This window comes from Mirounga angustirostris, unplaced genomic scaffold (assembly GCF_029215605.1).
Source record: "Mirounga angustirostris isolate CCGP_5_RB_7025 unplaced genomic scaffold, mMirAng1.0.hap1 SCAF_5, whole genome shotgun sequence".
Taxonomy (NCBI): Eukaryota; Metazoa; Chordata; class Mammalia; order Carnivora; family Phocidae; genus Mirounga; species Mirounga angustirostris.
In genome coordinates, this window is record NW_026991713.1 from 88,425,726 (window position 1) to 88,450,296 (window position 24,571).

Genomic DNA, 24,571 nt, shown 5'->3' on the forward strand with positions numbered 1-24,571 from the left:
TTAAGCTATCACATGGCCCAATTATTAGGGGAGAAAAATCCATGAATTTAGATGAGATGTATTATCTAATTTTACCATTTTAAAAACAAATCTGCCATCCAGTAATATTTGATGCCAACTGTGTACGGATTACATGTTCCTTTGGGAGAAAGGTTACAAAAGTAATGCAATAAATAATCTGAGCTTCAAGTAGCTTAACTTGGGTATCAGAGAAATAGAAAAACATCGTCCGCCACTATGGAGAATCGCAAATGTGTATCTTGCATTCTGTACCCTGATGGTATAGTCTTCGTGTGACACCTAGGATTGGGCCTTGGGAGGCACTTGGTCCTGCCCAGAAAGAATATCCGAAGACGAAATACAGTATTTTTGCAGATGTCCTCCAGAATTCAGTTGGCCTGAATCTGAAATATTCTACAACAGATTTGTTTTTTCTATGAGTATGGAAGGTAATGATTATTGTGAAATTTGTCCAAACACATTGTCCCGGGTGTCTGTGACTCAGCTGTGTTGGAGAAAACCCAGAAATGCTTGCCGAGGAAGATTGTGACCCTTGGCACTCTTTGCCACAACCATGCAGTGTGGCTCTCCATCCGTGCATGTGTTTTAGTTATATTTCTAAAATTCCATATGTAGGCTTTCTTATATCATGGTATCTCCATACTCTCTGTTCTTACTAGAGGCTAGAACTTCAAATCTTTTTTCAATTTTCATTTTTTTTAAGTTGTCTGAAGAAAATAGTACTTATGGTAGATTAGCTGAAAAAACTGGATGTGAAGCTATTTCTTCTGATAGTTTTAAAAGATATCCTTTGGATCCTTCCCGAGACCTATGTACTTGACCTTGACATCTGAAAATTCTTCACAGAATTGTACATCAGGGTTTTTCCTTTATTCTGTGTTGAAGAACATTTTAATGAACACCTGAAAAATTTTCAGTGTCTTAGGGATGCTCTTGTGGATTTTGTTTACTATGCCATGCAATGTCCTGCAGACTCAGTGCTGAAATTTCTCTCCATCTTAGAGTAAGAAAAGTTCCTGGGACTCTGAACTGATTAAATAGTGTTTTTCTTGGGCCTTGTGAATCATATATTGTTTACATTTTCCCTCTTTTCTTTGTCTTCTGGGAAGCTCAAGTCCAAATTTATTTTCTAACAACTGTTCAGAACTGCACGCTATGTTAATATCTTCTCCAGACTTTTATATTATCTTGCCATATTTTTATTATGATATTTGAAGCTATATATTTCATGTGAGGATGATTTTTGACATCACTGAAGTGAAATAGTTTAAATAACTGGAATGGAGGAGCTACGGTGGAGAAATCCCTGCTCTGGGAGGTGGGAGGCAGCCTCTCCTAAGCAAAGAGCTCTTTTACCTTCTCTCGAACCTCAAGGCCATTATAATTTCCCTGAGATTAAGCAAGATATGTTCTGGAACCCTTACTGGGCCAGAGTTAAGATATTTGAGGCCATCTACTTCTAAATAGGCCCTGTGATTCAACCCTGTAGTTACTCATCACCAGATGCAAGGTAGATTCACTGCCACCACCCTGTCACGAGCCAGCATTAATTGCAATCCTCTCATTTCCATTCTTTCCCTCATTTGCTGGATATTTCTACCATGATTCAACATTTTTCTGCGGAGTCCTCTGGAAACCTCATGTCACCATCAATAATCTTTGCTATATCCACAGTCTTTAGCAAGATGCTTTTTCCATCAAAGCATTGTCTTAACTGAGTTTCATCCATTGCTTTACCTGAAACCTGCCTCTCCTTTAGGGGGGTGGTTTTTCCGTTCAGCTGTCAATAGGGCATAGGACTCCTTACTCTGAAATCTCACACTTCAGGAAGAGGGAAAAGCTGACATTATCTTGGATACGCACAGTCATCCCCACTCATTACTAAAAATGCATCATCCCATAAAACGCATGCAATCTACACAACCTGTTACCCTTTCTCTCACTCTTGTCATTTCTCTCTTGCCATAATTCGGGGAGATTTCAAAAGTTTGTAGCTGACGCATCTGAAACCTAGCTCTAACTTATTGAACTTCTTTTTCCCTACTACTGAACATCAACCCTCCCTTCCCAGGATCGCAAACAGCCTCTTGTCCTTAAAATATTTCATCTCAGGAATCCTAAACTCCAGAATTTCGTTGTCTCACTTGCAGTACAACTGCTGTTTGACCTCAAACATTCAGCTCTCCCAGTATGTCCTTTTTCCCCCTGATTTGGGCAAATCTGTCAGACTTCTGTCCTTGCCTGCCCAGTACTGAATCCCACTGTTGATCATTTGAGCCTCCTTTCCATCTCCTTCTACCGTGCCTGTCCTTCTAGTACAGTGCTCACCAAGGCCTCACCAAGGCTCTAGTCTGGCACTTTTTTTTTTCTATTCCTGTAGCATGGCTGAGCATTGCTGGAAATAAATAGAATACAGATTGATGCTCCCACAAATAATTGGTTTCCCCTCTCACCTGGCCTCTAGGGATGAATCATTTATTTGTCCTTGGCCAACATCCATACCCATGACCTTCTAAAGCTCTGCTGAACATTTACAGCTCCCCTAAAGGCCCTCTCTTTGGACAATTGTCCTGTCTCCTCATTCTCAGCAGATGCCTTTGCTGCCTTCTTCAAAATTGAAGCCATTAGGCTTGAAATGAATCAGCTTCTTGCCACTATTTATGTTTCATCTATCTTTTCCACTTATTTTAAAATGATTTTATCTTCCAGGGTGCCTGGGTGGCTCAGTTGGTTAAGCGTCTGCCTTCGGCTCAGGTCATGATCCCAGGGTCCTGGGATCGAGCCCCGCATCGGGCTCCCTGCTCCACGGGAAGCCTGCTTCTCCCTCTCCCGCTCCCCCTGCTTGTGTTCCTGCTCTCGCTATGTCTCTCTCTGTCAAATAAATAAATAAAATATTTTTTAAAATAAATAAATAAATAAATAAAATGATTTTACCTCTTCCTTGTGGGTGAAGTCTCCCTGTTCCTTTTAAGACCAATCCCATGGCCGTGGGCCCCATACCTTTCAATATCCTGTGGATCTTCTTTTTATGAAGTATCTCCTTTTTCTTTGGTATCTTTAGTATCTTCTAGAAAATCTTGACACTTGACACATGAATATACTATATCTTTCCCATTCTGAAAAAAAATATTTCTCCCGAATGAATATATGTTGGTACTATCCATTTCCTTTACTGTCTGAATTTTTTAAAAGTGTAGTCTATCCTCATCATCTAAACTTCCTCACCCTCATTGTATGTCATCCACTTGCCACCTGGCTTGTCCCCTTACTGAAAGTGCCATCCCTGATATCTCATTTTTGCTAAAACCAAGTGGATATTTTCTTAAGGATCATCTAATATTTTCTTTTCTCTTTTAATAGTGCCGATCACCCTTTTAAAAGCTTTCTACTCTCTGGCATGCCATGATCCTACACGGTTCAGACTTTTTCTGGCTGTCTCATCCTCACCAGACACTTAAGAGTGAAGGAAGACTGATCTTATTGAGGTTTAACTTCTTTTTTCTAGGAGATATCTGTCCTCATGGTTGTAATTCCTGCTCATATTGCGATGGCGCTTAAATCTGCGCCTACCTTCCATACATTCTGCCAGGCTTCAGCCATGGACGTCTGTCTAGCAACTTACTTGGCATCTGCAGTTGAATGTTACATAGGAAACGCAAGCTCAGAAAACTAAAACTGAACTTATACAAAATTAAGATAATGCTAATATAGTGCCTTCCCCTGATAAAGAGAATATTAAAATATATAGAAATAAATAACTTTATTTATGATTACAGATTGGAAAAATTGAAAGGTATTAGCAACTAGTCCGTCAATGTATAAAATGAATAATACACTAGGAACAGGTAAGATCATTTCTAGAATGCAAGGAATGAACAGGTAAGATTATTTCTAGAATGCAAAGACATGCTTCAACCCAATTTATCACATCATCAAACTAAAAGGGAAACAGCATGGCTATAGCAACATGTGACAAAAAGGCAGTGGATAAAATTCAGCACCATTCCAAACTTCTAGCTAAAGAGAAATAGGAGGAAAGCGATTAAATAAATTCAGAATAGTTACTGAAACCTAATAGCAAACACAAAACAGTTAAATACTAAAGTCATTTCCATTAAAATCAGGAAAAAGCCAGAGATATCCACTATTTTCACTTTTCTTCAATGTTGTTTTAAAGGTTCTAGCTAATGTAACAGATAGAAAATGAAGTAATCAGTGTAAATATTAAAAAGCAAATTATTTTCCTTGCAGATAATTGGGAAAACTCAAGAATCAATAAGAAAATTTGTCAGAGTGGCTAAATAAAAGACCAGGTAAATAGAATTTGTAGTTTTACGCTATGCCAAAAAGTGACTCGTTAGAAATAAAGGAAGAAATTCATTGAATGGGTAAAAAAAAAAAAAAAAAAAACTAAAAATACATAGGTTGTAGATTCCAGCATTCATATGAGAAATATTTTTAAAGGAAAACTGCAAAAAAAAGAAAAAAAAGTCCTCTATTTTTCTGTTTATACTTACTGGATAAATACAGAAAAAGTTCAGCTGGACAGAGAGCTCTTATAATAGCAATGGAATTATGAGGATTTGTTTTAACACTGTGAAATGAAATCAGCCAAAGTGAGACTCAGATAGTAGCGAATATTTTTTAGGACCTACCGTCTTCCACATACAGTTCCAAGGACTGGGGCCACAGTGTTGAGAAGGACAGACAAAAATCTTTGCCCTTGTGTATCTTATATTTTAGTACTATTTATGAAGTATTTTCCTTGAGCTAGGAACTGTGCTAAGCATTTTACAGATGTAATCTCACTTAGTCTTTGGGAACTATTATTACACTTATCTTAGAGACACTGAGGCACATGATGATTGAATTATGTAGCCAAAGTTTCCAAGGTGCAAGTGGTCAAGCTACGATTCAAATCCAGACAGCATGTCTCCAGAGCCCATTCTCACTGGCTGTGCGTTAGTGTGCAGTGATCATGGGTCATAGAGCACCATAATGCTGCCACTGTGAACAAAGGGAGCTATTCCCTTACACATCTGTGTTATCTTTTTAAGTTACTGGTATACCATTGCTAAAATGTCAGTCAATTCAGTATATACCTGGGAGGGTGTGAAGTACCTACCAGGAAAACTCGTTTCTTATCAGTAGCATGAGACACACCCAATTTTAATTCTGTTCTGAGGCTCAGAAAACAGTTCCCTGTGAAGCCTACCCATTGTCTTTCAGGTAATAATTTTGTGAATGAATAGAGAAATTTAGGCAATTCTTTGTTCTTTGGTTTCTTAAGCCTGTTGGAAAACAGCCAAGCCATTTCATGATGGTTCCCCTAAATATATTAATAACGTGTATGTAAGGGGGTGTGTATATATATATATATATATATATATATATATATATATATATATATAATTTAATGCTTGAAAAGACATTTTGTTCTCTTTAAAAAAAAACCCTATGGAAGTTTATGACCTTTGTAATCAATGCCTTTTTTAAAAACTGGGCTCTAGAGAGTGTTTGGGTTGGAAAAGGTCACCTATTTGCAATGATATATTCTGTCAAGAGTGTGTATAAGTGTAATATACTAGACCTTAACAATGCAATGTATTTCATCGGAATAAGAGACCTTTTTTTTTTTTGCTTTTTATTTCAAATTGAGACTTTATTAACTACAGAGCTATGAATCATTTCTTCTTGGATACATTCTTTTCGTGAATTAATGTGATTACTGTAGTGCTTTGAAATTTTTAGAGTCAGACCTGAGCCTGGACCAGGCTGAGAAAGGTCTGTACCAAAGAGAACATTACTTCTTCCCCCCCCCTTCCTATCCCCCTTTCTACCCAACTGTTCCCCTCTTCCCCCAACCCATTTAACATTGAAGAGGTGAGAAATTACTTTGAATTTATATTGTTCAAGTGAACTAAGCAAAACAGTATTTTTCAAACTTCAGTAGTTTATGCGAATGTTCGAAGAAAAATAAGTTCTCTTAGAATCCCCTAAATGGCCAATGTCAGTGAATTTGAGAAAATTGCAGTATCGTCCCTTTGGGTAGTTACTTAATATTTTCTATATTTTCTTAATATTTTCTATAAGTTTAATTAACTGTAAGAGTTCAAAGAAGACTTCTGATAGGAGATGAGATTGGCATGAGAGATGAGGAGAAAATGCATTTCAGATCCTAGTAGCTGCCTGCCTGAGCAGCAGAGACTGTTGTAAACTTAACAGTAAGGCAACTGGGCTGGTCAAATTAAGTGTAGAGTTGTTAGACAAAAGACAGGATCCCCCATTAAATTTAAATTTCAGGTAAGTAATGGGTAATTTTTTTTAAATATAAATATGCCCCATGCAATATTTGGGAATCTTAAATCTGGCAACTCTAATTAGGTGGCTCATTTAGAAGAAAGAGAGAATTGTGGTCCTGCAGAATTGGTCTAGAGAGGCATGCTGGGCAGAATGAATATTATTATGTGAGTAATATGGAGCTATTGTTGGTCATTGAACAGATAAAAAGAAGAAATTAGTGCTTTAAAGAAAAATCTTCTTCCAGTTGTACACAGACTGGCTTTTTTTTTTTTTTTTTTTTTTTTTAAGATTTTATGTATTTACTTGAGAGAGAGGGAGAAGCAGGCTCCCGCTGAGCAGAGAGCCTGATGGGACCATGACCTGAGCGAAGGCAGATGCTTAACCGACTGGGCCACCAGGCGCCCCTGGCCTGGTTTGTTAGGAGAAGAGAATGCACTATTTTGTTGTTGTTATGCCTACTTGTCTCTCTCTCCAGCACTATACTGCAAACCTTTTGAAGGCAAGGCATTGTTGTACTTGTTTTATCATATCCAGCGTCTGGTAGAAAACCTGGGAGGTAGTAAGTGCTCAATAAATCTCGACTGGAGGGCAGGAAGAAGGAGTGGAATAGCATGAAATGCAAGCAGGAAATGAGATGTAGGAGGTGAATCCTGAGAATAAGAGGGAGGTACGCTTCCTCAGGGCAATCAGCTTGAATGCCTGCCTAAGTGAGATGCATAATATAGTGACCTGTGCTTTTTGTTACTTTGGAGAGTAATGGGGTAATGATAGTAAAGACTATGTGTGACCTGATATGCTGGGTAGTGATGATACCACATAGAGGTTTTCCCCACCTTTTAGTAACAGTTCTGATACATTGCCACCTACACCGTCTGAAATGCGATCAAAGACAGACCTAATTTGTGCGGAGTTTCGACAAGTAGATGATGATGTTGCCTAATGTGGGGCTGGTGTAGCTTAACTCAGTGTGGCTTTATCCTTATTAGGTTATTTCTATAAGGTATAGTTCCGAAAGGGATATGAAGAGTGTGGTCTGATCCTTGTAACAGCTTCTAAATAATTTATTTTTGAGTTCTGTCTGCAGGTGTTATATCCATTGTACACTGAGTTCAAAATAGGATTTTAAAAATAGCTGGTAGTAACCTAGTGGGTATAAGTAAAATTCCTATATGAAATCTAATTAGTTGACAAGGAAAGAATGCTAATTTCCAGTTATGTCCCTGCTGTGGAGTTCAGTAACATCAGAGCATGTAAGACATGCATTAGGTAAAGGAGAGTGCATGGTATCAGGGAGCTTACTATCTAGCGAGGAAGAGACAGAGAGACAGAGGGACAGAAGCCGGTACAAGTGCTGTGAGGTCCATATAGCATAAGAAAACAAGTGGTTAAATATCCAAAGGAAGGGGTTATTCATTTTGCCTCAGGGAAATCAGAGGGTGACAGTTGAGCTGAGTATGGAAAAGGAGTAGTAGTTTGCCAGGAAGAATAGATGTAGCAGGGGCTAAACACTCAGGACTGATAGGATATCAGGCATGAAAATAGATGGTGAATTGAGAGAGAAGAGAGCATGTTGGGGACGAGGCACAGTTGTGGAAGAGAAGACGGAAAGGAAGACTGGGGGCAGGTGGGTTGGCCCTTTCATGCCTTCTTGCCTTTATCCTTCATGCAGTGGGGAGCTATAGAGGGTTATAGGCAGAAGCAACACATTGGATCTGTGTTATAGAACAGTACCTGGCTGCAGCATGGAGAGCAAAGAAAGGGCAGGGCAGGCTGGTAGAGAAGATGGTCAGCTAGGAGGTCGTAGTGTGAGTCCAGGGGAAAAAAGATGCATGCTAGAGATGGGTCACTGAGATGGAAGAAAAAAGGGACGTGTCCATAGAACATTAAGGAGAGAGACCTGGCAGGATTGACTTTGAGGGTTTGGGGAGGGGAGGAGCAGTCAAAGATGAATGTGAGACCTCTGGCTTGAGGGACTGGCAGATTGTCCTGACGAGTCAGCACGGAACATGAAGGGCATGGCTACGTAGTCTGCAGAAGAGAGGCATGTTCTGTGTAAAGAGATCTAGACTAGTTCTGTAAGGCCCCAGCGAGTGGAAGGTCTAGAAAGACAGATTTGGGCTTTAAAGGTAAGCACTTCTGCGAGATCAGGAAGTGAAAAGGGATCTTTTAAGAAGTGGTAAATTGCCTCTGAGTTTCCTTCTGTTCTATTGAGGCAAGAGCAGGAATCCGTGGAGTTCACCTCTCCAATAACTATCCGTGCGCCCCTGGGCATGTGACATCGTTCTGAATGCTTCCCTTTCCTCATCCATAAAGTGGGGGAATAGACTGCCACCTGCTAACTCGGTGGTTGTGAGGATTAATGAGACAACCCATGTAAAATGCTTAGAATGGTGTCAGGTACAGAGCCAGGGCTGAAGAGACACTCACCCTTACGTGCTAAGCCCTTACATAACTGACCAGATTACATATTGATGTTGATTTGAGGTGTTTCTCTACTGTGTAAGCACGGGAAAATCTTCTGATTGATTTGTCTAATATGATGAGGTATTATTTTCAGAGAGGAGTTAGACTTTTAGTTGTTTTTTTCCATTACAAATTCTATTCTTTTTTTTTTTTAAAGATTTTATTTATCTGACAGAGAGAGACAGCGAGAGCAGGAACACAAGCAGGGGGAGTGGGAGAGGGAGAAGCAGGCTTCCTGCCAAGCAGGGAGCCCGATGTGGGACTCGATCCCGGGACCCCAGGATCATGACCTGAGCCGAAGGCAGACGCTTAACGACTGAGCCACCCAGGCGCCCTCCATTACAAATTCTTTTGTGGATAGTATTATCTTTAGTGTGAAGAAATTGATCTTATGTTTGTGGTTTCTAAAATGAATAAAGCCTCTCAGTTTTAGTGGGGTTTTATTCTTGTGGGTTTGTTTGCTAATTTTGAGCTCTAAAAGAGAACTTTGAGCTTTTTATAAATGCATGACAAATATAAAGTTTAGATTATACCTTGGAAGTCAGCACTGGGTTGTAGAGTACAATGGATTGCCCTGTCATCTTTGGCAAGGTAAGAAAATACCTTTTCCCCTTGTATGTTTTTTGTTTGTTTCTCTTTATTACCAGTTTGTCACACTATCTTATCCATCATACTTGGATTAAGGGCCAGAAGTCTGATATGGAGGATCACCAGTCTGGGTATCAGAAACCATAGACTTCCAGGTTTCCATCACTGCTACTAATTGACTGTAAGATCTGAGGTGAGTCGGGTGCCTGGGTGGCTCAGTTGGTTAAGCGACTGCCTTCGGCTCAGGTCATGATCCTGGAGTCCCTGGATCGAGTCCCGCATCTGGCTCCCTGCTCAGCGGGGGGTCTGCTTCTCCCTCTGACCCTCCCCCCTCTCATGTGCTCTCTCTCTAATAAATAAATAAAATCTTTAAAAAAAAAAAAAAAGATCTGAGGTGAGTCATTGTTACCTCTGTGCCTCAGTTTCTCCTGTAAAATGACTGTCACCTACCACCTCGCAAATAAGAATGGTAAAGGTTAATTTTCATAGTACAAATTTATATAGGAATGTTTTTTTAATGGCCAAAAAAAAAAAAAAATCTTTGCAGTTGGAAAGAAAGCCATTTATTTCCCTCCCTGCCCTGTAGTTAGTGGAGAACAGATTGAAATCAACTCCATTGTCTCAGTAAGCAAACTGAGATTTAAAATTGAAAAGTGGTAAATAATAATAATAATACATTTAATTTGAAAGTGGTAGAAATGAGGGGGGTGTTCCTAATTCAGGTTCTCACTGCACCTCCCCACCTAAAGCACATTGCTGGTTAAGTGCTTTGAACCTGTCAGAAACAGAGTGTAGGAAAAAATACCAAGTACTGTCAGCCTGCCAGTGTGGGCTGTCAGGAATATCTATTATGCCATCTGTCACAGGGGATTTTAGGTTGGAGGGCAGCAAATCCGCGACTGGGGACTCAGAGTTCAAAAGCAGAAGGTCTCCCCTCTCTTCCGCATCCCGCCTGGCGTCTAAATCACTATCTGTTTCCAGGCATTTCACTGATCATACACCGTGAATCTGCAACTTCACTGAAAGAAAGAAAGAAAAGGGGGGGAAAGGGGGCTTTCCGGGGCCATTGTTCGTAGCACTGTTCCGGGCGTTCTGCAGTTTAAGTCAATGTCATCGGGATGTCTACGCCTGCTGCTGTCCTCCTCTAACTCGATCTGGGGGCGGGCGCTAACCTTCTAACAGCGACCGTGGCGCGCGGCGTGGGGGGAGGCAGGGCGCGCTTTCCAAGGGGAACAGGTAAGCCGCCGCCCGACGGGTTTGGGTCTCGGGGGAAGCGGAGCAGCGGCGACTAGGCAGTGGAGCAATGCTCTTCGGGGCGCGGGCTGCGTTCCGTAATCCATTCCTTCCTTAATGTGACTTGATGTAGGTAGAGTGAGGGCCTATCAGGTGCGGAAAGCCGTGCTGCTCCTGGCGTGGAGTGGCCTCCAGACGGTGATTTGGCGACGTCGGTCTAGTCATGCTTGATTTCGACACTTAACGTGGTAAAGCAGGATTTCTCTACCCCCGATCAACTTCTCAATTAGCAAGCTGCCTTGCGTAACGGCCTTGTTTTGCAATCCCTCGGGGCTGTTTCAGGGGTCATTAGGGTGAGAAAACTTGGACGCTCGCTCTGGCTGGAGCTGAGCGGGAAGGCAGCCCGAGAGCTTTCCTAAATACAGAGAACCCCTTTTCAAGTTGTTTGCTTTCATGGGATTGATTCTTGGCACATTAAGGAGCTTAAGGCTCCAGGATCTTCTTTAAACTGCCCCCCTTATCGCCTTTGCAGCTGACAGGTTTTTTTGACAGGCTGAGAGTAAAAAGAGATAACTAGTAGGTTAGTACTTTATTTATACATGTGGACACACGAGCACATAGAGAGACGCGAGCACGCAAGTTCAGATATCTTTTAAGTTGTCTTTTCGGGGCCTGTGGTTACCAGTAAGTATCAGCTGTCAAATGATGCCAGTGCCTCATTTTTCTATATTCAGTGTGTCAGAGTTCAAAATCTTTATTTCTGCTATGTCTGATTTTGTTCACTAATAATTTTAGATTGTGCCTTTTTCACTGTTTTCTCTCTCGAGCCCAGATAATATTTACATGAGTAATAGAGGTTACTATGAGGTTTATGCAATGGGCATTTATGAACAGACATTGAAATATACCATATTAATATGATTTTCCCTCTCTATGATTTGACTCAATGGCTGATTCCTAATTTTAATACATTTATTTAAAAAATCAAGATTTCAAGGGATTTTTAAGTATAATTTTTTTTCCCTTCACAAAATGAATCTGGATAAGAAAACACACGCAATAGAAGCGTAGATTAAGTATTTTTGAGAACTGTACTAATTACTTAGAAAGCATCTCTCCTTTCGAGGATAGGTTTCATATTTGTAATTTCCATTTTGATAACCTATTTTCATGTCCACTTGGTATTATCACAGTGTTAGAAAATTAGATGAATGAATTAATATCAACTATTTTAGCAGATTCTGCCTTAAGATGATGTTCTTGGAGCAAATTATTCTAGCATATATTCCATGAACAGGTTTTCCCAGAGTGGTCTGCCTAGGTTTCTTACAAAAATATTTACTTTATTGACACTGAGCCGCACTTTTATGGTTAATAATATATGCATGGTTCTAGAGATAACTGAAGTCAGTGTATTTTCTAAATTGGAAGTGGGGATATATATTGATGTTACACACCCCAATACACTTTCTATTTATGAAGGGTTGACATCCAGATTTAGAAGTGTTTAAGGAATAGTTAAAATTCTAGACACTGTGGCATAACAATTTGTAAGAAGTACTTCAAATAGTAAGTCCTAAAGGTCACACAACAAGGAAATACCTCAGTAGCTTTTTCTTTTTATAAGGAAAATACATACACATTCCAAAAATGAAGTCTTTATTTAAACTCAGTGCTATGGAAATAACATTTTACAGGAGAAAATGTTTTAAAAACTACACAGAAACATCATGTTTACATGATACTATTTGTGTATCATGTGTATGGATGTCCTTGTATGTGTAGGTACAAAAATATAATCTACAGGTCTGATTATAATTCTTTTTGTATAGGGTTTTTTTTTTTAAGATTTTATTTATTTATTTATTTGAGAGAGAGAGAGAGAGAAACAGCATGAGAGGGGAGAGGGTCAGAGGGAGAAGCAGGCTCCCCGCTGAGCCGGGAGCCCGATGTGGGACTCGATCCCAGGACTCCGGGACCATGACCTGAGCTGAAGGCAGTCGCTTAACCAACTGAGCCACCCAGGCGCCCTCTTTTAGTATAGTTTTACTACACAAAAATTCAACTTCAAGTTTTTGCCTCCATAATACTATATTGATGTTGTACAAATCTATTATGGAGAGCATCGAGCTTAGATTAATTAATACTGAAGAATTGTACCCCTTCTTTCCACAGAACTATTTTCTTTTTGAGTTTTCTCTATTTCGTTGATTTCTTATTCCAAAAAAGAACTCTCTCATCCTACAAATAATTGTTTTCATGGGTTTATTTTGGTAATTCTTCTAAATCCTACTTTAAGGCAATTCAAAAATCTTTGAAAATATTCTCAAATTAAACTTCAATTAAATATATGCATATATACATATATATACACATATATATATACACATACATACATATACAGAGATATAAAATACTAACTTGTACTGAATAAAAGTTGTATACTTTCCCTTGTAACTTGGTTTTAAGAGAATGTTACAAATCCAGTCTGACAACTAGAAGTCAAATTCTCCAGAAGTAAAATAGCTTTTTCCTGAATCATCCAGTTACACTGCAGGTAGAATGAAAAATCACAGCATGTTAAAATTATACAAAAGCCCTTAAAGGATATTTAGATCAATCTGTCTATTTGGGTCAAAAAAAGGACCTGAAGAACAGAAAGTTTGAAATGTCTGAATTCTAATCAATCTTTGGCTCTTACTAGGTTGACCATATAATTTTCTGCCCAACCCAGAACACTTTGATAAAGCAAGCACTGCTAATAATTAGCCCGTGCCAAAGATATGCATTTAGGATCGTCTTGCACACACTGTGACACGTAAATACCCTTGTTATTACAGAGAGTAACCCACATGTGATTTTTTAAAATGATAATTTTGAGAGTACTTTCTTGTAAGATTTTAAGAACAATTGTCCATTAAAATCCTAAAGAGGCAAATGATGTCAGATGTTAAATTTGCTTTGCAGAGAACACTTTTGTAAAAAGAGAACCACTAAGATACCTTGAATCTTTGGTGATAATGTTCATGGAATTTGGAGCTAGGATATATTTTGATGCCTTCATAACAAATGATCCTCGGTTAAAAACGAGGATGACAGGGGCACCTGGGTGGCTCAGTGGGTTAAGCATCTGCCTTCGGCTCAGGTCATGATCCCAGAGGAGCCCCGCATGGGCTCGCTGCTCAGCGGGAAGTTTGCTTCTCCCTCTCCCTCTGCCCCTCCCCGCCGCTCTTGCTTTCTCTCGCTCTCAAATATATTAATTAATAAGTAAATTAAAAAAAAAAACAACAAGGATGACTATCTCTGGTAACATTTTCTGCACCTCTTATTTTTAGCAAATTAAACTTATAAATTACACAAGGTCCTAAATCCTGCCATTTATCTTAAAGGGAAATGTAATTAAATAATTTCTTCAAAGCAGTAAGGTAAAAGATTTGAATAAAATTTGACATAAAATTGAAGATAACAGGTCCTTATATGTATTGTCACTAAGCTCCTACAAAGCACTTTTTCTTTAAAGTAAGTCATAATAATTAATCCTAGAAGAAAAGTTTGTCTGAAATTTTACTGGCTAGTTGCAAGAGTAAAGAAATGCCTTACCTAACTCTAGGTAAGTGATTTGTTTACTTTTTATAAATACTCCAGCAGTTACTGTCACAAAATCATAACCTCTGGATATGAAAGAAACACTTTAGATCAGAACAGATACGTTTGCACTGTGACCCGATTACCCTGTCATCAGGGAGTCAGTGTTGCCCAGCGGGGCTTTAGTGAGTCCTGGTTAGTGCCTGAATGAATGAGTGAGCGGCTCTTGCAAATATGGTGAAGTTGACACGTGAAGATACTAAGTGGCTTATTTGAAAAAGATCAAAGAAAAGGTCTTTCCCATGATTAGTTCTCAAATAACTGTTTACGAAATGACCTCCATCGCCTTCCCGTAAAAGCTTTTTTTCTTTCCTTCCTCTTTATTTTTCTTTTCTGTTGAAACATTTCAGTACTTCAAGTTCATTAGTTACGAGATGGGTAAAAATCATATTTTCAAATAAGATACCTCTCCACTTTCTTGCTCACTTTTATATATAGTGTATACAAACACAAGTGTGAAAATGAAAGATGAAAGAAAAGGTAATTATAGGCCTCAAGAAATCTGTAAAGATAGCAAAAGACTGTAATGCTGATTTTTAGGAAAATATTATACAGGAAAAACCTGTATAATTGTAAGTAGACAAAGCTTTTTGAAACTTATGATAGGACAGGTTATTGCTTTAAAAAATTCTTAAAAGGCTTTTATTATAAAACTCTACACAGCACATTCTAATTAGCATTTATTGTACTATGGCTAAAGCCGGTGCATCATTTATTTTGATGTACCAACAACTTCCTCAGTTATATCAAGGGAGGGATAGACAGTAACTAAATTGCCCATAATATCTGTAAAAATAGTCATAGATATTTATAGTCATATAATTGTGACTGATTTGTTCTCTCCTCCTTTAAAAACGTACCTGAAAATTAGAGCAGGGATGCTATAGTGACTAGATGAAATATCTACTTCAATTATTTAAAAATGTGTATTTCTAGTTTTAGTTCATCTATGTTATCCCTTATTTCACTGGCTCTTGCTTTTCTCTACATCTTATTCCAGCTTTTTCCATAGCTATATCTAAAAATTTGAAAAACCTTGTCTTTTAACATCCAACAATAAATAACAAGTTTGACACATTTGTTTTAGCTACGGAAGATTCTTTTGAGGACTAAGATTTTATGATTCTATGAAATGTTGGTACAATTGCCATATTTGCCCACAAGTATTATCCTCATCATATGTCGAAGGAAAAATACTCAATTTTACTTCTCTCCGAATCGCTTCTCCCAGTAGGTTGCTGTGCTGATCGTAAGTAGCAGTAACACCTGCTCATAAGGCTTTGGAAAATGGGTATGAGGAGAAATTGACAGTGATTTGTTGAAAGTGAAAGTATAGTATTTAAATACCGTTTGTAACTTTTGACTGAGTCAGGCGTGGGGAGAGAGATGATAATTGTAGGTAAATCGATTCTCTGTCAGGTCAGCAAGCTAGAGACTTTTATCTAGTGCAACCTCTTCTTGCTCCATTTTGGTGGGGCAAAACAGAGAAGTATAGTGAGGAAAGGACCAGATGTGGATAAGGAGGGCTAGGTGATAGTGATGGGCTGATACTAAATAATGGTGCCGGCTCCGTATGTAGACATGGAGTATCTCCTGCCCTTCATGGCAGAGCTAGGACAGGGACCAGAAAGGGACCAGGAAGGCCAGGCATCAGCTCCTTTTTCTTTACATCTTACCCTGTTGCTGACTGCACGGAGAAGAAAATAGTAACTTTTGAAAGGATTTAACACTGAGTAAGCCTAGAACTGGTAGGACATTGACATCTATTTCAGAGTATGGGTGTCCTATAGTGAGTCACGCTATTAGCATACATACTTTTAAGTTAGACGAAAATATCTCTGGCCTTTACTTTTTCTATCCGTAGGCATAGAACACTGGAAGAGAGATTTCTAGGATGAGTTTCAATTAGAAATTCTAGGTTTCCATGCGCTTAACTGTGATAAGCCTTGTGTATCCAGGGGTGCAAGGAAAATAGACCAGCATTGTCTAATAGAAATATAATATGATTCACCTATTAATTTTAATTTTTCTAGTAGCCTCATTAAAAGGCAAGTTTTCTTTAAGGTGAAATTAATTTTGAAAACATATTTTCTTTAACCAAATGTATTTAAAAGATTATCATTTCCATACATAATCAATATTTTAAAAGTTATTCGTGACATATTTTACTTTTCTGTGCCTTGAATTCTGGTGTGTATATTACACTTAGTGCATATTTCCATACAGACTAACCACATGTTAAGTGGCCTGTAGCCACTAGTGATAAGCATATTGGACAGCATAGCAATAGACAGTGAGTAAAAATAAGCGTGGCTTATGAGTTGAGTGAAGTTGGGGAAAGAACCAGCTCTGTGGTGAAATTAAAGGTCCACCTTCAAGGTGTGGACAGTATTGACACTATTCCTGTTTTGTCTTGTTTTCCTGGACTATCTTGAGATAGTCTGAAGCAACCTATTCTGAATCACGATCTTCAAATTGGGGTAGATTCTGTGATCCATTAGGGCATGGACACCTAACCAATCATTCATGCATGGGGCTTGACTTGGTTCTTCTAGAATGATAGGTTCCTATCAGTCAAGTATAGTTTTATGGGAAATAAGTCTTCCTAGAATGTTTCCTTAGTCTTTATTTTGCCCAAAATCCACTCCCCAGAGAGACAGATGACAATGGCTTCCACCAAAATCTGTTTCTTCACCTTTAGCATTTTTTATTTTTCTATTAGTCCAAATGTAGTATTAAGTATAAACAACAAGAATTCCAAAAAATCCAAAAGTTAAATCTTTCCCCTTCCTCTTCAGGGATAACTTTTTACCTATAATTTTATTGTCCCCACCATGTTGTTGTTTAAATGGGTTGGATCATGAGCTGATGTTCAGTTAGTCCAACCTGTGGTTGGCAGATACTCAGGAATTAGTCATCTGAGTTGGATTTGAGCACCCAACAGCCAAGGGCTATTCTGTCTGATTCAAGGAAGAGAGTTTTGCCTGAGCATAGGAGAGGGACATAGTCTGAGGATATTCTTAAAATATTACTGCACCAAACATGAAGCCTTAGTCATGCAGGCCAGAGTCACCTATGTGGGTTGTCTGAGCTTCTCTTCCTACTCCCTATACCTTCAGCCTATCAGACTGCTAGCATATTTGCCATTTTTTAAACATGCCTTAAATAACTCTGATTTTGACCATCTCTAAACTTCTCCTTATCCTCTAACACCGACCCGAGAAATCCTTCTTTCAGCTCCTACCAGTTGTCTACCTTCTGAATGTCATCTGTCATTCAATTCCCAAGTACCATGCACATAGTAGGCCTCCACTGTCATTAACAAGGGTTTGTTGAACCTGAGCTTTCGATCTGTACCATAAGCTATCTTTGGGATTTCAGGTAGCAAGTTGTATATTTTAACATGTACACAACTATATGGCATGGGCCTTGGCAGTTTTTTACTGAAATTGTAATTAGGCATTAGTAAGTTTGACTTAATTTTCCCACCCACCCTGTAACATCTGCTTACCCAGTGAGCTGAGTGTGTGTGTATTCCCTGTAGATCTATCTATGTAGATCTATTTATCTATCTATGTATATATGTATCTATCTATCTAGAAATCTTATATAGGAGATATGTATTTTTTCTATCATATATATAAGATCTTATACACAGAGAGAATATACACATGCATATAGACAGAATATACATATATACTATATAGGTATATATTAATATTTATATTAAACTTTACATTCAGCTAATGGCTTTTATGTGTCTGGCATGATCAGTACTTGTTAATAAAAATACATGCAAAGACTGACCTTAATAACCCAAATTAGAGTTAATTTAATCGAATAAAACTACTTAACTCTGAAAGGAATAATCTCTAAGCTTCCTTTAACAGGTGGTATATCTAGTGCCTTTAAAACATGGTCAACTTTTTTTAGCTTAACTTTTGAAAAATTCAACTTCATCTACTTGCACAATGTATACTAAAAATATATGCAAAACCTAACTGTGTAACAATTAGAAGCATGGTTCAAATTAATGTTAAACATTTTTTTTTAAAGATTTTTATTTTTATTTATTTGAGACAGAGAGAATGAGAGACAGAGAGCATGAGGGGGAGGAGGGTCAGAGGGAGAAGCAGACTCCCTGCCGAGCAGGGAGCCTGATGCGGGACTCGATCCCGGGACTCCAGGATCATGACCCGAGCTGAAGGCAGCCGCTTAACCAACTGAGCGACCCAGGCGCCACAAAGTTAAACATTTTTTATCTTCTCCTTTGTACATTTACAAATGTTCAATGTTGCCTTTTTTTCCTCTTTTAACTCCCACAATTTCTTTATCTCTGTGACAGTGGATCACATGCTAAGACCCAACAGGGGAGAAAACAGTAGGTTCAACTCTCTTCACCCTTGAATGGGTGAGCTTTTTACATTTAAAACAAAAGAACTGAATGTTTAAAGGGTCTTCATTTTCTATCACTACCATTCCTTAGTTTAAAAAGTGAAATACGAAAGGAGATGAGAAGTATATTTGTAATAGACAAAAAAAGCAATTGCCCTTCTCAATCTGTGAAAATGTTCTATTCCTTCTCACATAACATGTTCAATAAAACATCATCATCCAGCAGTCAAAAGCTAAAGATCTTTTCCATTGATTACAACCTCATATTCTTAGAAAACTAAACTTTTCTTTCTCTGATCATCTCTAGTTATTCTGTGTAGAGACAGGTTTTTTTTTTTTATACACATAGGATGATAACTAAACTAAGTCTTCTCTGCGATATTGAAAAAAAATTACTGTTGAATTCATGTATATTCAAGTTGCTAAATGAGGGTTGCCTGAAACTAGAAGAGAATACTTGATCTTTGCTCAGAATTAAGGTTTACTGCAGTGATATTTATTTATGCATTTTCCCCCCAAATAATAAATTAATTTGAGTCAAATACTATGCTTTCCATGGCTTGGGGGAATTTGATTTAGTGACTTGAGCCACTGACCTGGTAAAAAATCTATAGAAACATCTGGGGCTGTGAAATAAAAGACACTAATACAATGAACACTCATTTTCCACAGGATGCTGTAGTAAACCATATTCATTATTGCTATGTTAAATGATTATATGTCTTGAGTTTTTCTCTACCCCCACCTCCAGGAACTTTAGTAATGGATATATACTAGCCCATACGGCTTTACCTGATTTATGACTATGTTGCAAAAGCTGTTGAATATTTAGTAAAAATGCAAAATTATCTGAGTACCTTTAAAAAATATGTGTGTTGTCTTAGTTCTTGCCTTGCCACACACACACACACACACACACACACCCCCACACACACAATACTGTTTCTCTGCATGCGCACTACAGTGTGGGAAGTGTTACGTCACATACAGATAGGCAGAGTTCTTACCCATAAGTTGTCTGTTTGTTTTTTTTAACTTTGTGTCTGTGTTTAGATTATCAGAGCCAGGTAGTGAAAGTGAAAACAGAGTGGAAAAAGGACAGGAACATCCTTTGGGATCCCTGCAAATAGTTATATGCATTGATACTGTATAGATGGTAGTTGTCACCTTGTATATCGTAAATCCACTTTTGGTAGTGTGTCAGAAACAAGACAAAGGTCATATCACTTAAAGCCTATTATAAGCATAAATGGTAGGGAAAAATCTAGCCCATAAATTGGCAAATTAACCCCTGCCATGCTTTAATAATCTGTAAGACGTTTTAAGCTGAGCAAAATGGATCAATTATGTTTTCCTTACCATAAATTTATGAGCTGATACTCTATGATGAACTTAAGTCAGAATTTCAAAATGACTCCTTTTTTAAATAAAGCTTTGACTGTCTCAGTGTACTATTTGCTAAGTACACTTAGGCCGTCCTCTTCTGTTAGGATGTGATCTTGTAAGCACTGGAAACGAGATTACAGAGGTCTCTTGCTTACACAGAAAAGTGGATCAGTATTAACATCCCTATAAATGAGTCTGGGAGTGAGGGGTGGAGAGGAAGGGGTTACAAGAATTTCCAGGATTATGAATAGTCTAAATGAGTTAGATAATTAAGAGACTCTTCTTGAATATATCCTAGACATATCTGAAAAAAAATCTTACAGATGAGGACCATGCATGCCTTACGCTTAGTTGATATATTATATGAAAATTATTTTTGCCTGAGAATCCAAATGTCATGTTTGAAAACCAAAGGATAACAGTATAGGCTTGGAAAAAAACCCGATTTTGTAAAATAGGACTTTGTTTCCTTTCTCAGAGAATCTTGGGTTCGTCCAACTGCGAAAAAGAACACAAATGTGGCTATAGAATGATCTCTTGATCCTTGGACAAAACTGAGGAAAAAGTCTAACAAATGCATCGTTTTGCAGTAAATTAGATCAGATTTCCGCATCTCCGCACTCAGTCTGTGAGCTGACAGTTCAGTAAAATGTTCCCTTGTAAGGTTCGCCCTCTTAGGAAAAGGGGCAATAATTCATCATTAGGATTTCAGAGTCCAGGTGTAGATGGAAACTGATGGAGCCTCCAGCGAGGCAGGGAAAGTGCGTGGAAGAAGAAAATTTTATCTGAAGCCTAATTCCCTGGTTACAGCAGAGAATAATTAAGATAATATTGCTTCAAGAGTCCTTTAATGATTAAAAATCACATATGCAGAATCCATAAATTGGAGGGCAACAAATTGGAAGGCTGTAATGGCAGAGAAGCGTTTTGTGCACGTTGCGGTGGCTAGTACAGTAGAGAAGGCACGCCGGACGGCCAGCCTCCAGAGACCAGTACCATTCCAAGGACTTTGTTTAGATGCAACAAATCATTTGTCTGTTATTAACCCAGAGCTTGTAATTATGCAGATTGCCATAGATTTTCCTGGGCCTGGAAGTGAGATTGAGGGTTGTTCGCAGTATAGCAGGCAGCTCAGGGCTGGCCATGCATTACTGAACTTGCCACATTTATCATGTTGACTGATGGCAGCAGAAGCAGGTCTCAGGTCCCAGTGGTTAATGTAGTGGGTAATTAACTGTCATTTGCCTAGTAATAGGCTGATGATCAATGGTTTGTGTGGAAACAAATTCTAATCAGGTAGCTGATAAATGCTCAGCTAGCGAGAGCAATTGAAATTGGGGGAAACTATGTCCAGAATTTCAAAATGGCATTGTGTGGGTATGTTTGTGAGGTGTAAGCAAACCGAGTAGATCTCAACAACCGCGTTCTCGCCTACCAGCCACATTTTCTACCCACAAGTGCATCTATATTCGTGGAATAAAGAACTTTTAAAGATTTCCTTATTTCTCAAAAAAAAACCAAGACAAAAACCACATAAATAAATAAATAATGAAAGGACAGAAGGAACAAATGGCACATGTAAGGGATGTGACTCCTAAATGGATCATATGAAGTGCCCTGAAAAGTAAATGTGAGATGTTAGAAGGGACGGGAAAATTCTGCTTACAAAAGAACAGGATGAAAGCTTTAGCTTGTGGTGGTTTCATTTTTAACGATGCCAGTAGGAGATGTGAGATACTACGTTTTCAGTGAAGTTCTTTTTAGAGAAAAACTATTTTCTAAAATAGGGGCTGTAAACCGGGAACATGAAGGTGATTAGAGTTATACTCCTTATTAGAATGTTTTTAAAATCCCTGCAGGAAAACAGCGCCTAACAATCTTGAATTTAGTCTTCTTGAATATAAAACTTCCTTCCCCTCTTATCAAGGGCACAGATCATACCGGCAAGCTGTTTGAAAAGCATGTATGCTTTCTACCCTCAAGGCACTTACATTCTTCTAAAGACAATCTAACAAAAACATACGCATGAACATTTATTACACATTTCGCCAGACCCTGAAAACCATTCTCACAACTCTTTCCAACAATTGTCATTAGCCTGGTAAGAGGAGATGGTTATAAACTTGAACATGAATATGCATGCCTTAAGCAAAGGCCTACCTGTCTTTGGAGTATTTAGAAAGTAGAAGAAGAGAAACTTCAGCACATTTGTGCGTAATCCTTAAATTCAATAAAATGAAAGACTAAGTTTTTTAAAGTACACTTTTATAAATAAAATGAGTTTTCTCCATAGCACCTTTGAATTCATTAGTTTAGAACTGCTTTTAATTTGGTCTTTCCCATGAGAGCCATTATATTTTTCTCCTGTCAGCCTGATGCTGGAGAAAAAAGAAACTGGCAGATGTGGTGTTTTTCATCTAGTTTGCTTCCTAGTTAAAAAGTGCATTAACTGCTATGCACGGAATATTATTTATAATAACTCTTCACCACCATTAACAACTTTAAAGAAATTTGGTTTAAATATTGCCAGTGCAAATGGATAAAATATTTTATTTCCTTGCATTATGAAACTATAAAGACACTTTATTTTATACTATTTTTTTTAGGTCATTACAATACCTATTTTCAGGAATCTATCACAAAAAGGATTTTTTAAAATACCTTTTTCCTGGACAGTTCCAGTGGTTCTTTCAATATATTATGTTTCAACTCCTGGTTGAGCGATATGTAGTTTGCGGCCTCATTTACTTTAAAGTGCTACTTGAATAACATAATCATAGCTATAACTATGGTATAGGGCCATAAGGTGCGTGTGCCTCTAATGTTTTTTGACTATTTAAATGGCTTGTTCATAAACATTCTTTTAATAATAATGGCAAACCTTGTGGTAACTAGATGTCAGAAAATAGTGAGTCATTCCAATGGGTTTATTTTCCAGCGAAAATGGCTATTCTGTGGCATTAAGGTCAAAGTTACGTTGCATTTCTATTTACTGCATTTTCTATCAAGTAGAAGATTTGTTTGCTACGAATTCACCTCCATTGACTTGTGTGTGTACGGTTATGTAAGCTTCCTGATGTATTTGTCTTTTCCTTTTCTTCTCAAACAAGACGTGATTTTCATCAAGAAAGGTCAACTGAGTATGTATCGGAGAAGAATGCTTACGAATCTGCTGAGGATAAAACTTGATTGTGTACATCATAAGGCATTGTGTGTTGATAGCTTTGCAGGGTGTACTGGCACCTTCTCTACTCATCATCTCAGATCTCCCTGTAAGAGTTTGAAAAAACTGTTTATTGTTCCAGGCTCTTCGGTGTGACGGGAAACTGTGCCGCCTGCAGTAAGCTCATCCCTGCCTTTGAGATGGTGATGCGCGCCAAGGACAACGTTTACCACCTGGACTGCTTTGCATGTCAGCTTTGTAATCAGAGGTAAGCGGATTTCCTTCTGGTGTCTAAAAAATGGCAAACCTCTCTTTGCTCGTTATTTCCTTAAAGATGGGAATTATATATATTACTTAAGGCAATCAATCTCAGCGTTTTTGTTTTCTGCAAACATTCATCTGGTGCCAGAAACAAAGCTCAGAGGGGGAAAGGTCTTAAAACTGCTCTTCTACCTGCCCAAAGAGCATCCTAGTGCATCCTAGAGCAGGCTGCGATAAGAAATGAGGACACTGCTATCAACTTGAGTTTTCCTCTTATTCATTCTTTATTGTTTTTCTGTCCTTTTAAAAAGTAGGTTTAAAATATCCCTCAAATTTACTTTAAAACTTTAAAAGTATCTTTAAAATGTTGTCTTTTTAAAAGTAGCCTTAAAATCTTTACTTTTTGTTCTGTGAGCCAACACATTTGCGCTGAGGCAAATACACAGGAATTTGTAGGAGGTAGTGTGTCTTCATCTTATTTTTCCTATTTATGGTTGCCCTGATTTCTTATCTTGAATTTTAACCTTGTTTCATATGTACTTTTTAAGTTGCTTTAAGTCTCCTTGGGAATGAGGCCAGATATAGCTAATAATTAAACACTTATCAGCATTGGGCAGGCAGCATAGGCAAATGGGAAGAGCATTGCACAAGGCATCTAGAAACCTAAATTCTAGGCTGGGCTTTGCCCCTCACAAGATGTATAACCATCCATCAACCATCTTAGCTCTCTCGACCTCGGTTTTCTCATTTACAGCAAAGGGGAGCTGGATTAGCAGTCTCAGAGAACTCTTTCATCTCAAAGTATTATCACTTTATTCTATTTTTCCTTCTTGAAAGTTATAACTTTTATTTCCAGAGGGAACTATACACTACGGATACCTGTTTTATATGCTATATGCAGAGGATATTAGAATATAAAACTGTACCTATCGTTAAAATACAAGTAAAAAATTAGTACACTTGATGGATGTTAATGAAAATATATTCAGCGTGAGTGTGACAACACCTGGACATAATATATAATCAGGACATACTCGTTGCATCAAGTTCTCAGTTACTGTCATTTGCCCTGCTTTACTATTCAATGCAGCATCTTTTTTATGAGGCCCTGTA

At 38.2% G+C, this 24,571-nt stretch overlaps 1 protein-coding gene across 1 annotated transcript in view; it reads left to right on the forward strand.

Annotated features, from left to right (window-relative positions):
• The window catches only part of LMO3 (LIM domain only 3), a 48,542-nt gene that overhangs the window by 13,230 nt on the left and 10,741 nt on the right, over nucleotides 1-24,571 (forward strand). Inside the window, exon 2 of the mRNA XM_045869354.3 lies at nucleotides 23,340-23,465. Coding sequence (XP_045725310.1) covers nucleotides 23,340-23,465 — 126 coding nt within the window. The remainder of the gene's footprint in view (nucleotides 1-23,339; nucleotides 23,466-24,571) is intronic.